The 14871-nt window shown below is 38.4% G+C and overlaps 1 protein-coding gene across 3 annotated transcripts; it reads left to right on the top strand.

Annotated features, from left to right (window-relative positions):
* Positions 1–3183: 3183 nt before the first annotated feature.
* On the top strand, positions 3184–14821 carry RXYLT1 (ribitol xylosyltransferase 1). 3 transcript variants are annotated; one of them, XM_042017872.1, is made up of 6 exons: positions 3184–3366; positions 3753–3932; positions 4926–5028; positions 10237–10551; positions 12176–12346; positions 13380–14821. In XM_042017872.1, exons 1-6 carry the CDS (start codon positions 3225–3227, stop codon positions 13795–13797), a joined length of 1329 nt encoding a protein of 442 aa, XP_041873806.1. In that variant the 5' UTR covers positions 3184–3224; the 3' UTR covers positions 13798–14821. The 3 variants fall into 3 exon arrangements, with proteins under 3 accessions (XP_041873806.1, XP_041873808.1, XP_041873807.1); XM_042017873.1 differs by lacking the exons at positions 3184–3366; positions 3753–3932 and adding an exon at positions 7025–7092; XM_042017874.1 differs by lacking the exons at positions 3184–3366; positions 4926–5028.
* Positions 14822–14871: the final 50 nt, after the last annotated feature.

Here is a 14871-nt window from a genome sequence, read left to right as displayed (position 1 = left end):
TTTATCATAATATGTACAGAAAAGGAATACTTTTCACAAGAAAAGACCTTACTTTTTGAGTTGCTTACTCAAATTACCTGATGTACAGCAGAAGGTATTTTGATTTAGGCTTTAAGCTGCACTCAGTCTTAATTTTGAAACTCCAGGTTAATTTTCATTTGTTTCAATGAATTCTTGAACAGAATAGACATTTGAATGTCTCTTTTATATTTTTATGTTATATCTTTCTGTGCTCTTTTGTATTTTTCTTGTCTCTAAACAGTTACTGAACCTGATGATACATTTTTAAACTGTCTCCTAATTTATGATGGCTGATATGAAAAGAATTCGTAAAGCTTAATTGTTTACTGCTCAAAATCCTTGTTATTAAATACACTCTCCTTTTTTGTTAAAACTCTGTCTTTATTGAGTAACTTTCATTCAAAGAAAACATCAACTATTTTATATCAGCTAGGATTCCTAACGGTCCAAGAAGCTCAGTTTTGTACATTTTACAAGGGGTCAGTTGGAGCCCCATGAGACAAGATAAGCTGCCAGAAGATCATACAGCAAGCTGTCTCAGAGCTAAGAAAGAATCTAAGCCTATCAGATCTGGGTTCAGGATTTTCCGAAGTGTCATTAGCTGTGGCTCTTGGACTTTTCATCCTCTCCTACGCTGTAGGGCATGTCTGCTTCTTAATGCCATCTAGAGATATAATGATCTTGTCTTTGACAGAGGTCCAAGACATCACTGATGCTTTTGATCTCTCTTCCCTTCTTGTGACATAACACTCGGCTTTCAGTCTTCTACAACAAATCAGAAATTTGTTATAGACTGCTAGAAAGGAGTACTTGCTGGGCTTTGCAGACCCCTACAGACACTGTGCATGAAATTCACTTCCAAAATTTGGTATCTGCTGCACGTTTTTCCATGATTTCAGGGAATACCCTGGTTAAGGTGTTCTTCCAGTTTAATGTTTCCGTAAGTTTTACTCCCATAATCCCTAGACAAAGCTCCTACTCCAAGATCTTAATTCATGTAGGCATTCTGTTAAGTCCAGCCCATCACACACACACTCTCCCCCTTAGTACATTCTTAACATTATATTCTTAATTCCCACTAGTTTCTCTGTGTACAGGAAAACCATTTATTTGAGTCTGTCCTGAACTGGCTGGAAAAGAATATAAAATTTTATAAAATTAATATCCTTTTTTACATTATGTATAGCTTTTTACATCTTGTTTTGCCCATGAAACGAGCCAATGCAACTTGCAAAATGTATGAGTTAATAAGGGTAGGAAATATAAGATGCTATGCTCAAAAGTATATGCTCTTCCTTCTCACATGTTTTCACTTCTGGATTTGGGGTTCTTTCCAAATGATCAAGCATCGCCATCTACTATAATTGTTCTAAGACTTTGATTGATATTACCTGTTTACCTCACTTTGGTTAGTTTACCTTTCTTCTCTGCTGAAAGTAAGACTACACTATCATCACTATTGTGAAAGACCTGCTCACTGCTATTCCAAATCATATTCACTTTCTCATTTCTTATTGAAATGCACACAATTAAATGCAGACTTTTAAGACACTATTTTTGAGATGATCTATAACCAAACTCTTCTCAGATTAATTCTTCTTGACTTTTTCTTTTCAAGTCTCTTGTCATTTTTATAAGAAATAAACTGCATCTGTGTGGGAAGAAAACTTTCTAATCATCATCCAAAGCAGTGAAGTTGTGCAACAGGAAGCCTGTGTTTGCAAATGATTAAACATTTTTCATTCTTCTTTGCCCTTTGTAATTAATTTCTACTACCATCTTATTTCCCTTTGGTTCTATGTTTATCATACTTTTATTATCATATTCTGTTTTAAAGTGTTTGTACAAAGATTATTTTCCTTAAATTTTAGCAGCTCAGCACACAGACGCAGTTACTGATAAAGTCTAGAAAACAGGCTGCAGTTAAAACTGGTAACAGTTTACTTTAATATTGACCACTACAGATACCATGTTGCTGGTCTTCCCCAAGTTTGTGACTGCACCAGTTCCTTGCGCATTCACACAGATGCACTAAGCTAGAAAGGCAAGAGAAAAGCTTGGTCTTCATTTTGAAAGCATTTATGAGGTGCACTTCTTTCATAAAATTGTAAATCACTATAACCAAAGCAAAGTGGCCGTGATGACTAACCGGAACAAGTGTATTGACCTGCAATTTTGCAACAGATTAGCAGTAGTATCGGCAAGTGTTATTTGCATTATATGGGTTTTAATGGATAGGGCTTCAGTATACAAAAGGAGCTTAAAAGAAAAGAAAACCTTTTTACCAGGGCTAGTAGCAGCATGACACAGGGCAATGGCTTCAAACTGAAAAGAGGAAATTTTTTATTATGAGTGTGGTAAGACAGAGAAGTTGTGAAGGTCCCATTCTTGGAAGTGACCCAGGGCTTTGAACAACCTGGAAGTATCGCTGCCTGTGGCAGGGGGTTGGAACTTAATTATCTTGAAGGCGCCTTCCCACCCCAACCATTCTGTGACTGCTGCCACAGTGGGTCATCAGGCTAGACTTACAGTTCAGCAAACGTATAAGCAATTAAATTAGATTAAGGATTTGGCAGTAGGCTGACTATAAGCCTATTTCAGAAGGCCTTCTAAGACAAGTAGTTACATTTAAGTTGGGAACAAGCAGTGGTCCATTAACTGAATTTTAGGTCAGGGTCAGAGCAAGGTTTAGTGTTCATAAGGGTAAGAAAATTATCAAGAAAAAACCCACTCAGACCCAGAAAAGGCTGTAGGGTTGTGCAGTGCATTATGATCTATACTGTTCTACACTCTCTCTCCTTAGGGTACATGAAGGTTGCTGTGCTTTTGGCTACAATTAGGGTCATGGTGTTTGTATACAGGCTGGTAGAGGCTTTAAAGAAGCTGTAGCACCTAGCCTTAAAAAGGACTCACGGACAATCTTCCTATCTTTCTCTTTCTATGGAACATGACTCGCTCTGATCTGTCCAAGATTTCCCCATTATATAAAATTCCCATAACCTGACTGTGCTGTTCATCTATCCGTTTACAACGTGGTTACACATCATCGCACAGCTCTCCCGGGCTGCGGGCAGGAGCAGGTCATGGCACCGGCGGCTCTGAGCCTCCTCAGCGGCGGACGCAGCCCCGGCCGGCGGGCGGAGTCTGCTCCCGCCGCCGCCTCCCGGCGCCCCCCGCCGGGCCTTCCGCCCCCGCTGGGCGGGATGCGGGGCGCTCGCAGGCGGCTCTGCTCTGCCCTCATCGTCGCGTACGGCCTCTTCTCCCTCTACGCGGCCTACACCGTGTTCCTGCGGCCGCGCCGCCCGGCCGCCCCTCGCCCGCACCGGGACCGCCGCGGCCCGCGAGGTGAGCGCGGCGGCGGAGCTACTCCGAGGCGCCCGGGCCCGGGCCCGGCCCGGAGGCGGCGGCCTTGGTGCGGGGCCGGCCCGGCGGGCGGGGCCTGGTGGCGGCCCCTGGGGGAGAGCGGGGCCGGGGCCCCACCGCTCCCCATCGGGCCTGCGCCGGCCGCGGCCATTTCCGCAGTGCCTTGGGTGGCACCGCGCGGCCCGGCGGGGGAGGAGAAGGCGGCGGTGGCGCTTGTGGTGGTGGTTGTGGTGGCGATGGTGGTGGGCCCGGCCCAGGGCTGAAGGAAGGTTGCCAGGTGCTGCTTGAAATCACAAATTTCAGAAAATTCATTAGTCTTCCTAAAGTTGTGAATTTGATCTTTTTTTATATGTAATTCACGCTTTTAGGTTACACAGATCATGTTGCCTTGGGAAACGAAGAGTGGAATCCATGGGATGCAGACGAGAAAAACGAGCTGGCTGCTTCTCAGCAGAGATATGAAGCTAATCTTAAGATGATAAAATATGCGAGATCTCACCTAGAACAGACCAGTCTTAGAGTACAGATTTGGGGCAAAGCAGCAATTGGTAAGCAGATATAGTCAATGTCTATTAGTTATTTAACCTTTCTAGTAATGGCACTTTTCTCTGTTTTCTGATGACTAAAATTTATGTATATGATTCAATAGTATGTATATCTGTATGTGAAGAGTATTAAGGAATGGTAGCTGTTACTCAAATTTATAGCAATAGAAGAGTAGTTGAACTCCAGTTTCTTTGTATCAGTTCTTTTCAAGGCTGTTTTTCTGCATCTGTCAAGGAAAATGTCTCAAATGGCAGAGAAACATAGTTACTTTTCTAATCCAGTCTAGTTTACAGTACAACACAAGGAGAGGCCTCTTACTTGCCTAACCAGATTATTTATTTTTGTCGCATTTACACTTCGTGAAATAAAACATCACACAGTGAGAAATAAAGCATTTCTTGTATTGCAGTGTACTGCAGTACTGCCGCCACTGATAAACTTGGAAATAATTTTGTTGTGGAAGAAACTGAGCTTCCTCTGCACAAACTGGGAGCCAAGGTCTTCTCAAGCTCTTTAGCTACTGCTGAAGACACATCACTGTTCTTACTTTAGCTTTTTTGTAAATTCCAGGTTTAAAGTGGAACTTCATGTAGCATTGTACAACACATAGGTATATTACCTCGTATATTACCATCACAAAAAAATGGTGTGTTTCACAAAAGCTTAAGAGACGTATGCTTGTCCTGAAAATGCTGATTAATATTTGCTCATTTTTAGTGGTATGTGTGCTGGAAAGAGTTGCTAACAGAAGCAGTAGTGTAGTATATCTTCATCTACTGATATTTTATCAGCCAAAGAATCCTTTTAAATGCCAGTGTGGGAAAAATTCATCTTAACTAATTGCAAGTCTATTATGCAAGAAGCTCTGACATTTCTTTCCCAAATTCTTATGTTGTGGTGCTTTTTCATTTTCCAGAAATAATTTTATTTGTTAGGAGTGTAGAGTAGGCAAGATCTGAACCTTCAAATTCTCCATCATGTCTTCATTTGTGTAGGTCTTTACCTTTGGCAGCATATTTTTGGAGGGCACCTTGAGCCGGCTGATGTGACTGCACAGTGGAGAGAAGGAAGCCAAAAAGCAGGAAAAACATACTTCAGGTGTTGTTCATTATCTTGATTTCAATTGTGTAAACTTTAACAAATAAGGCATTGGAAAGATAAACTACATGATGCACTGCTCAGGTGCATTATTTTGCCTATCTCAAAGTTGTGGTTATTTTAATACAGTTGCAAATCCTTTAATTTTGTCATGTTTTGATAACTATGGAATATGCACCCAGCTTCTCATTCAAAATTATCATTTATACATGGAAACACATACTTGATAAAACTAACCAATTCTAGTCCAAACACATCACCATTAAAAAATAGAAAACTAGGGAGCAACTTCATCTGGTTTATGGTGTTTTGTGTTATTAAAAAAAAAATGGGGAAAGACTTACCAATGCTGAGAAAAAGAGCAGCCAAGAGGCCTCAGTGGCAGGGTCAGGATGCAACCCCAAGAAAAGTGTTAAGAACAGGAGTTTGGGGGTTCGTAGTTGACAAAATCAAGCATGCATGTATGAGGCAAGAAGATGTCTCCTGCTGTTTGGTTTCTACTGTATTCAGGGGAAAGAGACTTGGCTCATTCATTCATTCATAAACAGGAATATGTCAAAACTGTAATTTGTTTTTGTTTATAACAAAGGCAATATGTGAGGCCTAGCTTCTGGTTAGCTACTTGATTTGCAAACCAAAATTTTATATGGAAAGGAACATTACGCTTAAAGCACTGTTTGCACTAACAGTGGTGTTTGATCTGTGATCATGTATGTTTTAAGATTGTTGTCAAATGTTTTATATTATTCAGTGAATGATACACAACAATTCTGAGTCCCTGTTTAACACCATTTTAAGACTTTCTGTGAAGACATAGTGAAAGCTGAAGGTCTGTTTGGCCAGTTAGCCAGTCTCCAGAAGTAGGTAACATTTAGTCACTTGCTCCAGGACCTACCTGTTAAAAAAGTTTTCTTTTAATACATACATTACACACTTAAGTGAGTTTAACTTCTGAAAAGTGTGTTGCTTCAGAAGGCTGTTTTTTCCGTGCACAATAAGATGTGGTTCTAGTTGGAATTTGAAGATAGTAAAAGTGTTGTGAATTGAAAGGAGGTTTTAAGTGATTACAAAACTTCTTTAAATCATTTTGAATTGTTCATCAAAGTTTCTAACAGTGAACATGGTATATACAGGACATAGAATCTTTTCAGATGAAATGGATGAATTTATGTACTCTTTAACAAAAAAAGCTATATTCCTTGTCTGCAAATAAAAGATGATCCTACAAGTTTAGAGAATTAACTGTGAGTGAGGCTACTGCATCTTGGTAGTCTCCTTGACAGAGCAATAGGGCTTTCCATTCACAAATATAGAGAAAGGATACAATGCTTTCTTTGAATGTGGACCAGTGCCTGCAGTGCAGTCTTGGTGGCAAAAGACTTTGTTGTTTCCAGAGTTAAAATCTCAGAAGCCGTAGAAATCCATGATACTCTGCCAGATAGGTTATCTTCTTGGTATTGACATGAGAGTTTCTTTCAAGCTCTTGCTTTTCACGTTTATAACATGAAAATAATTTGCTGTACTTAATGAGTCTGTCACTTGACTGATTATGGTTATTTTCTTTCTAGTGTGCCTGTTTCAGATGATTAATAACCTCACATGTTTCTTTAGGGTTTGCATCTCTCAAAGAAAGACTTCTGTACTTGCATTTAAATATCTTCTTGTTGCCTGGATGAACCAGGGATAATCGAGTGCTTATTTTAATTTCAACTTAGATCCTATAAAATTACTAAGCTTAAGTTTAGTACCAACATAACAGAGGTTGACTTTTGACAGGCTAGTAGAAACTTGTTGTGCAAAGTATAGAAAATATGCAATATAACTATTATTTTAACAACGAGGTTTCTGAAATTAAATAGCTACTTTTTACTCAATCTGGAAATATTAGCTTGTGTTGTGAAGAAGAAGAATGTGATTTTGGCTCCTCACTCGTTATAAGATTTTCTAGAATTGTTTACTGCCTGGCTGAGGTAAATTGTCTCCATTTGATTACTAGATGAGGCTAGAGGGAACTAGCTGAGGTGACATATTTGGAGAATGTGTGCTGCTCTGCAGTTTTCTGTGGTAAGTCTAATGATTGTTTAAAAATAGACCTCTGGTGAATGTTTTTAAAGAATGCCGAATCTAAAGATGCAAAAATGCCAAAATACCACTTGAACACAGTTGCAGGAATAATCCCATTTTGTATATTTAGGATGGAGAATACACATAATTAATATAGATTTTGATAGCTTCACGTTTTCACCAAAGAAGTTGCCTAAAAAATGCAGAAGGTACCAGCTTCTCCATAAAATGGAGTGATGTTTATTTAAAAACAGGAGTGGAGAAGGAACTGCATAGCTGTGGGTTTTAGTAACATCTTGGCACTTTCATACAAAAATCAAGAAAGCAGGATTTAACGCTTTCTTTGACCTGAAGCAATTCACACCATTCTCTCCTGTCATCTAGGAGGATGTTGTAGAGCACCTGTTATTACTTGGTAAGAGCTTTCCTAAATTTCTATTCTACCAAGTCACACCCTCTCTATTTTATAAACATTCAGTGCTGCCTTGCCTCAGTCAACCAGCAGAGGTTTCTGTCTATCAAAGGATTCCACCAGGGATAGTTTCTGGCAATTTAATTTTAATAAAACCCTTTAGTGAAGCTTTTTGAAAATCCAAATACACTATGTCCACTGGATCCTCTTTATCTGTGTTTTTATTGACATGCTCATAGATCTTCATCAGATTGAAACAGGATAACTCATTTCCAGCAGTGCTTATCCATATATGTGATCAGTGGTGTTACCTATTGATAAGATTCAGTGATCTTACTGTTTATTGCAGACTCTTCCAGAGAGGGAATTAATACTGATTGTTCTCCAGCGTCCTCTCAAGTTGTTTTTGTAGATGGAGTCTAAAAAAGATGGTGAACCACTAATCAAGCACAGTGTCTTTTCATAATGACAGCTCCACACCTTTGCCAGCTGTTCTGCAATTATGTGTTTGTGTTCCTTCAAAACTCTCAAGTGAATGCTATCCAGGTCCAAATCCTCCGTTTGATATAATACTTGTGGTGTTCAACCTTGTATTTCTTGCAGAAGCGAATAAATTAGGTGTGGGAATCTCCCTTACTTTTCTGTTGAGCCAGATGGGGTTGGGGGGGTCTGTGTTGTTTACTTTTTGGATTGAAGCACGCAGCATGCCTAGGCTTCTTATACACTGTTTTTGAACAGTCTACAAACTCCTTGAAACCTTCTTGTGATTTGGACTGCTCCTTTCCAAATTCTTTCTTGATTTTTCTCATTTTTATGTAATTCAGTTATTGCATAATGAATATGTTTGTGCTGGATGTATTTATTATGATCTGCCGTGTTGCAAGTGTTAATCATTGCTGTTACAGAATGGCTGTCTAACACCTTCAGAATGGGCACTGTAAGACTCAGTCTAAAATAGTACCTTTTTGTATGACTGTATGACTAGTAAGGAAAAGCAAGTCACGTATTTAGTCCAAAAAACATGATCTTTCCAAATTATCTTTGATCTAGCCTTCATGTGAGTAGTTAGTACTGTTAGGACTACTCCCTTAATTTTGTAGCTTCTGTAATCTCTCTTCCGTTTCCCAATCCCAGTTGTGTTCTGATTGGGAGTTAATAGTACAACCCTAGCACAGTGTTTTAATTATTGAAGTATGGGATTTATGAGACTTGCACAGTGTTACTTTTTTTCCCCACTGTAGTTTTATGCTGTTCAACTTCATATATTCCTACACACAGGTCATTGCTTCCTGACCTGTATATGTTGTTATTCCTGTAAAGTTGTTACCCTCTAAGTGCTGTGTCATAGAAAAAACCCTTTCTCCCCAAGTCTCTTTTTGCAAGGTGATCACTGGACCATGTACGTATCTTAGTCCCTACTTTAGGCATTCCAAAGCTCAGGGTATTCTCTCTTAGGAATCCCAGTGGTTCTGTTCTCATTGTCTGTTAAAGTTTGGATTTAAGTCTTGATCTGACTTAACATATAATGTATTAGAAGTCTTGTTTCTAAGTCATGAGTCTTACGAATCTTGGCTCCAAAATACACCCTTCCCACCAAGCCAGCAGCATGTCAGCTTAACTCAGGTTTAAAATACACTTGTGTAAGGTCAGTCTGCTCCAGCTAACCTCACTGGTGTAGTTTTTACAGCTTTTGTTGTGAAGGATTTTTTTCCTCAGTAAGTATATTTGAACTGAAACTAGCTGTCAGTCTCAGCACTTCGTGAATTAAAACTTATACTCACTCTAAATTAAGTTTTGCTGGTAGCTGAAAAAACTAGTAATGCAGCAGACCTAGAAAACTAGCACTTAACTGACTCCTAGAAAAAAAAATACTGTTTTCTCCCTTCCACTTTTTCCCAAGCTGTGTAACTAGTACTTCTTTACGTTCAATCAATGGTCTGTTAATACACCAGGTAACTGAAGAGCAGCAGCTGGCAAATACTGGTTTGTTTCATTGCAGTTCATAAATGGCTTTTGTCAGATACTTGCAAATGATTAAAGATTTAATGATTTTGCTACATGACTGAAATTCTTCTGTTAAATGCATTGTGCAAGATATAGAAATGCCATTTTATAACTAAAATATTTGTGCTTTACTAGCTTACATCAGAGCCTGAAGTTTGACCTGGGTCATACAACAATGCTAGGTTTACATTTAGAGAGATGCCTTTTGTGTTATTGATTCTGCTCAGCAGAAACTTAACCAAAATACTGAGAAAAGTAGTATACAAGGCTAGCTAACTGTCCCTCGTAACGATAGCAGATTTAGTATAGTCTTCAGGTTTTTGGGAGGGCCTCTCTCTTGTTCTAATACAGCGATCATCAGTTATTACTGGAATTAAGAAAATGTTTAACCTTTAGTGAACATCAAGGTGCACCCTTTTTTGAAAGGTGGTTAATTTACACACATTCTGAGGTTTGAGTATGGTACTAGTTCTGATGTATTGACAAAATACCTTATTTAAGTCAATCTCCTTTTTCCTGAATAAAAATGAAAGCAGCTTTACTCCTGTGCTAAGCAGTAGATACTAACAACAGAAGCGGCTACAGTTGTACAGTGATTTTGCAGTATATTGCATTTACATTATTGAAGAAAAAATTTCTGAAGTACATACTGTGTAGTAAGACTAGTTAGAGGATCAAGGTCAATAACTTGTGTAACTTTGTTTAGTGTTGTATTTTGGTTTTCTCAGCTTCCTCACTGGCCCATCTGTGGTTCCCGGCTACTTCTCGGTGGAAGCGGAGCATGTGGTGCTGGTGCTGAACGGGAGGGAGCCGGCGAAGATCGCCTACGCCACGCAGTGGCTGCACTACGCACAAACACTGATGGAGACTCGCAAAATCCAGCATGTGGCAGTGGTGCTGCTCGGCAACGAGCAGTGCAACAACGCGTGGATTCAGCCATACCTGAAACGAAACGGGGGCTTTGTGCATCTGCTCTTTGTTACATATGACTATGCGTTTGTAAATGAAGAAGATATTTTCCAGTGGCCTTTAGGAGTAGCTACGTAAGTGCTGTAGACAGAAATTGCAATTGATTAATTAATTGTTATGCGTGTGGTATGGAAAATATGACTGAGTGATGCTGATGCCCAAAACAATTGTAAGTAATTTGCAGAACATGATCCTATCAATCATTTTCTAAATCAGGCATTGGAGTCCTTAAAAGTTGCATTTAGCAATAAAAATGATAACAGGAAAAGAATACTAGTGTTTGGGAAGCTTTAAGAAAATGAACCTGTGTCTCCTGAGGTTTTCTATTTCTTCTTTCTTCAGTAGATTTGCTCTTGCAATTTATGACTGCTGATGTAATATTTACCAGTGATGTGGAGATTTAAAAGATATTTATGTAATAACGCTGCAGGTACTATTTGTTCAGGAAAGGAAAGAGTGCTTTTTTTAACCTCCATTATGGCTCAAAAGGCTTCCCGTGTGGAGTTGTTATACTCTAGTATTACAGTAGTGTAAGCTGTCTTAACTGCTTGGTTAAAAAACCATTTTTGTTATATTTAAGTGCTCAAACTATTTATGTGGAGTAAATAAAGGTTTGGTTCAGCTAGATGCATTTTTACTTCTCACTAACAGAGCTGATAGTGGTTTAGCTACTTACCAGGGCAATAGAAGCTGAAAGGAATACAGGATTGTTTTCATACCTTGTGTTGAATTTGAATTCAGTATCCTGTATTGATCCAGTTTGCTGAACAAGCTGGAAAACAGTGTAGAGTTTTTTTACATGCAGCTTGAACTTGTTCACAGTATCCCTGAAATATGATATATTTGGATTATTGATGGTGTCAAAGAATTGATGGCATTGGAAGTTCCTAAGTGGAAAGAAGTTGAGTTTTGAGATGCTGAGATTAAGGTGACAGTTAAGAGAAAGCAACAACACTTAAAGCAATAAACTAGGGTGCAAAGCTGGGTGGAGGAAGATAAACTGGGTGTCAAAATGGGGGTTTCCAGCCTTTGCATACAACGGCTGTAAAAAACATGGTTAAAGGCATGAAAATGTGCCAGATTTTCCAAATAAAGAGAGAAAATGAAGATGTAGAATGATGCAAAAATACTTGTCATGAATGGACAAATGGTTATTAGAAACTGAGTGAATTAACATTCATCATGCAGAAGTATGAGGAAAGGACTGCTCTGTCAAAAAATGTACAACAAGCTATTTAGTAGCCAAAAGATTAGATTATTGAAGTTCACTCAGATCAAAGTGAGATTTTGCTTTGAGAGATACCAGTGGTAGTTCCAGTTGATAGGCATATCCACAGATAAAGGTAGGTGAGACTTAAGTGCCACAGTTACCATTAACCTGGCCATTTCAGTCAAAACTTGTGGTTGCATCAAGAACGGCTTCTTTGGAAAAGCATGTTAGTCAAGGACATTCTGTAATATGCACATACAATATTTCTGATGTTGAAAAAAGAGGTAAGTTATTCTGGAAACTTGGTGAAGGGAGTAGTGGGGGCAAAGGGAATAAAGATATACTTTCAGGACAGGACTTCAATTGGTTTACTTGTGGATTGACAACAAGTTGGTGTTTTTAGTCTTAATATATGATGCAGTGAAGATGAAATGCTGCAAAATGTTTTCCTTTGATATAGTTGTCTAACTTATACATTGTTTTTACAGCTACAGAAGTTTTCCAGTTGTAGAACCCAGCTGGTCAATGCTTCGTGATCCAAGATCATATCTATGTAATTTCTTAGGAACAGTTTATAAGAATTCTTCGAGAGAAGCCCTAATGGAAATTCTGAAACAGGATGGGCTTGACAAACTTTGCTGGATTGCAGCCAGAGAACAGTAAGACTTTAATTTACTTCATTAAGATACTCAGACTTTTTTGCCTGGTTCATTATTACCAATCCTTTCTTGTGTTAAAAAATAGTACAAATAAAGGTAGTCAGTCATTAAGTCAGGGAACATTGCTGAGACGCTTTGTTTAGGTCATCATAACATAACAGCCTTTCTGTTGTTATTTTACATAAAGCATATTTTTAAATTTGGTATAGAAAATCTATATATATAACCATCAAAGACCATCTGGTTTTTTTCTTACAAATATTTGATTATGAGAAGAAGCACTTGTCTTGTATTTTGTGGAGTTTAATGTCTTTAGTAGAAGAAAGAAGACAGCCATATTTTGTTGTGTTCCACATGAGAGTGGATTTAATCTGTACTGCACAGTTGGTTTTGACTAACGAGTAGGGTTCTGATCGTATTTCTTGAATTGTTTGAAAAGCAACACCTATAAAATGTTGGATAGCAGGCACAGCAGTGCTTAGGTAGACCTCACCTGCCCTAATGAAGAGTCTCAGGAGATGGATTGTATCTGTTACATAAACTCTTACATCCCAGACATACTGAGGCACTTCAAGTAGATTAATTCAGGGTAAACGGATTGCTTTATGTCCTAACTCTTGAAGAGCAAACCTCTACTGATTTAAAGTATTTGAGGCCAAACAAAGTCATTAAAAAGTCCATTGAGTGTCTCCCGTTTTGTCTGTTGCTAAACTGTGCTGTGAAGTAAATTGACATGTGCATCATCCAAGTCATGCAGAAGATTTGAAGTGGCATTTCAATTTGTTTCTTACACTTCTAAGTACTAATAATTTCCGAAAAGGGCCACATCTTACAGTCTATTTTTAACAGTGACATTTTCAATAAATTTTTAGAAGACTCCTTTAAAAGCAGTTAAGACTGTGTGTGTAATATAAAATTTTTACACTGATAGCATTTTCAGTTTTATAAATAATGGAAATTAAAGCATATCTCTACTTTTTCATTGCAGTGCCTGTGGGGAAAATATTAATTTTCACCCTTTTTATTTTCCTAGGTGGCAGCCTCAAGAAACAAATGAAAGTTTCAAAAACTATCAAGATGCCTTGCTGCAGAGTGATTTGACATTGTGCCCAGTGGGAATAAATACAGAATGTTACAGAATTTATGAAGCTTGTTCATATGGATCTCTGCCTGTTATAGAAGACGTAATGACACCGGGTGTTTGCGGAAATTCATCAATGTACCACAGTGCTCCATTGCAATTATTAAAAACCATGGGGGCTCCATTTATCTTTATTAAAAACTGGAAAGAGCTTCCTGCTATTCTAGAGAAAGAAAAAAAAATGAGTTTAGAAGAAAAGATTCAAAGGAGAAAAAAGCTTTTAGAATGGTATCGAAACTTCAAAGCATGGATGAGACAGAAATTCATTAATACCTTGGAAAATTCATTTTTGCCTAGTGATAAAGGATAAATTGTCCCTTTTGAAAATCTAGAATAGATGACATCTTAATTTCCATTAACCTTCTGAGGCAGCTTTTACTCAAGAGTAACCCCACAGGACAGATGCATTCCTTTTAAAGTCAACGGAATTGCTCTAAGCTTGGCTAAGAGCTATGTTTGGCCCTCCGTTGTTAATGATTTTCGGAGAGGTTGTTGACTTAATAGGATGGTACAAGGATGCCAACAATTTCATTGCTATTTTCATAATTTCTAAGTTGCTGTGTGACCTGATAAAATTTTTAAAGGATAATATCTTTGAGCATGTGAATTTGGTAAAATCCAACATAACATCAGTTGTGTTTGAAGAAAAGAGAATGGAGGCTGTATGACAGGGTAATTTATTAGGTAGACTAAAGAAGAAAAGTATTATGATAAAATTGCCAGGTTTAGCATATTCTGGTAAGTACTTGTTTTGAAAATGTGAACTGTTTACTTGGTTGACATTTCATTTCCAAGAAAGTGACCATAAAGCTAAAGACTGTGGAATAAAAATGTCTATTTCAAGGTAAAAATAGAGAACTCTTTCTTGAAAATAGTTGGTAGCAATATATTTCATCTTTAACTTCAGATATCAAAATTGATTTCTTTTTAGTCTTGGGCCATATCTTTCTACATGTCTGCTCTTTCATTACCTGCAGTTACAGCTGCACATTCTGAACACTGGGCCTTAGACATGAACCTGCTTGTAGCTTATCTGATTCCTCAAAATCTGCTGAAACTTGTCAGTGCCAAAAGATGGCAGAAGTGTAATACTGCATGCTTATGGTACTATGTGTACCACAAACAGTTTCAATGCTTTTTTGTTAAATGTGGGCAAAGGCATCTGTTGCTGTTCTTGAGTGTGTGCAGTTCCCTCCAGCATGTTCTGCTGAGCAGTAGGACTGCACACACACACCGCTGCCATACCAAAGGGGTGTAATAGCCACTTCTGTCTGACCACCGCATGACATGTGGGGTCATTCTCATGCAGGAATTAAAAGGCCAGTGCAACTGTACAGCTAAGTAGTACTCATTTGTGTAATGATACTGTCTAGTTTTGGAGTAT

The sequence above is a fragment of the Corvus kubaryi genome, unplaced genomic scaffold (genome assembly GCF_017639235.1).
Source record: "Corvus kubaryi isolate FWS band 111438036 unplaced genomic scaffold, C.kubaryi_AGA036_p1.0 137, whole genome shotgun sequence".
Taxonomy (NCBI): domain Eukaryota; kingdom Metazoa; phylum Chordata; class Aves; order Passeriformes; family Corvidae; genus Corvus; species Corvus kubaryi.
This window is presented reverse-complemented; position numbering and strand designations above follow the sequence as displayed.

Bases quoted from the DNA above. Each gene is read 5' to 3' on its own strand.
- RXYLT1 (XM_042017872.1), top strand. From the start codon at position 3,225: ATGCGGGGCGCTCGCAGGCGGCTCTGCTCTGCCCTCATCGTCGCGTAC. The intron at 3,367-3,752 runs GTGAGCGCGGCG...TCACGCTTTTAG, and splicing joins GGACCGCCGCGGCCCGCGAG to GTTACACAGATCATGTTGCC. The intron at 3,933-4,925 runs GTAAGCAGATAT...TCATTTGTGTAG, and splicing joins TTGGGGCAAAGCAGCAATTG to GTCTTTACCTTTGGCAGCAT.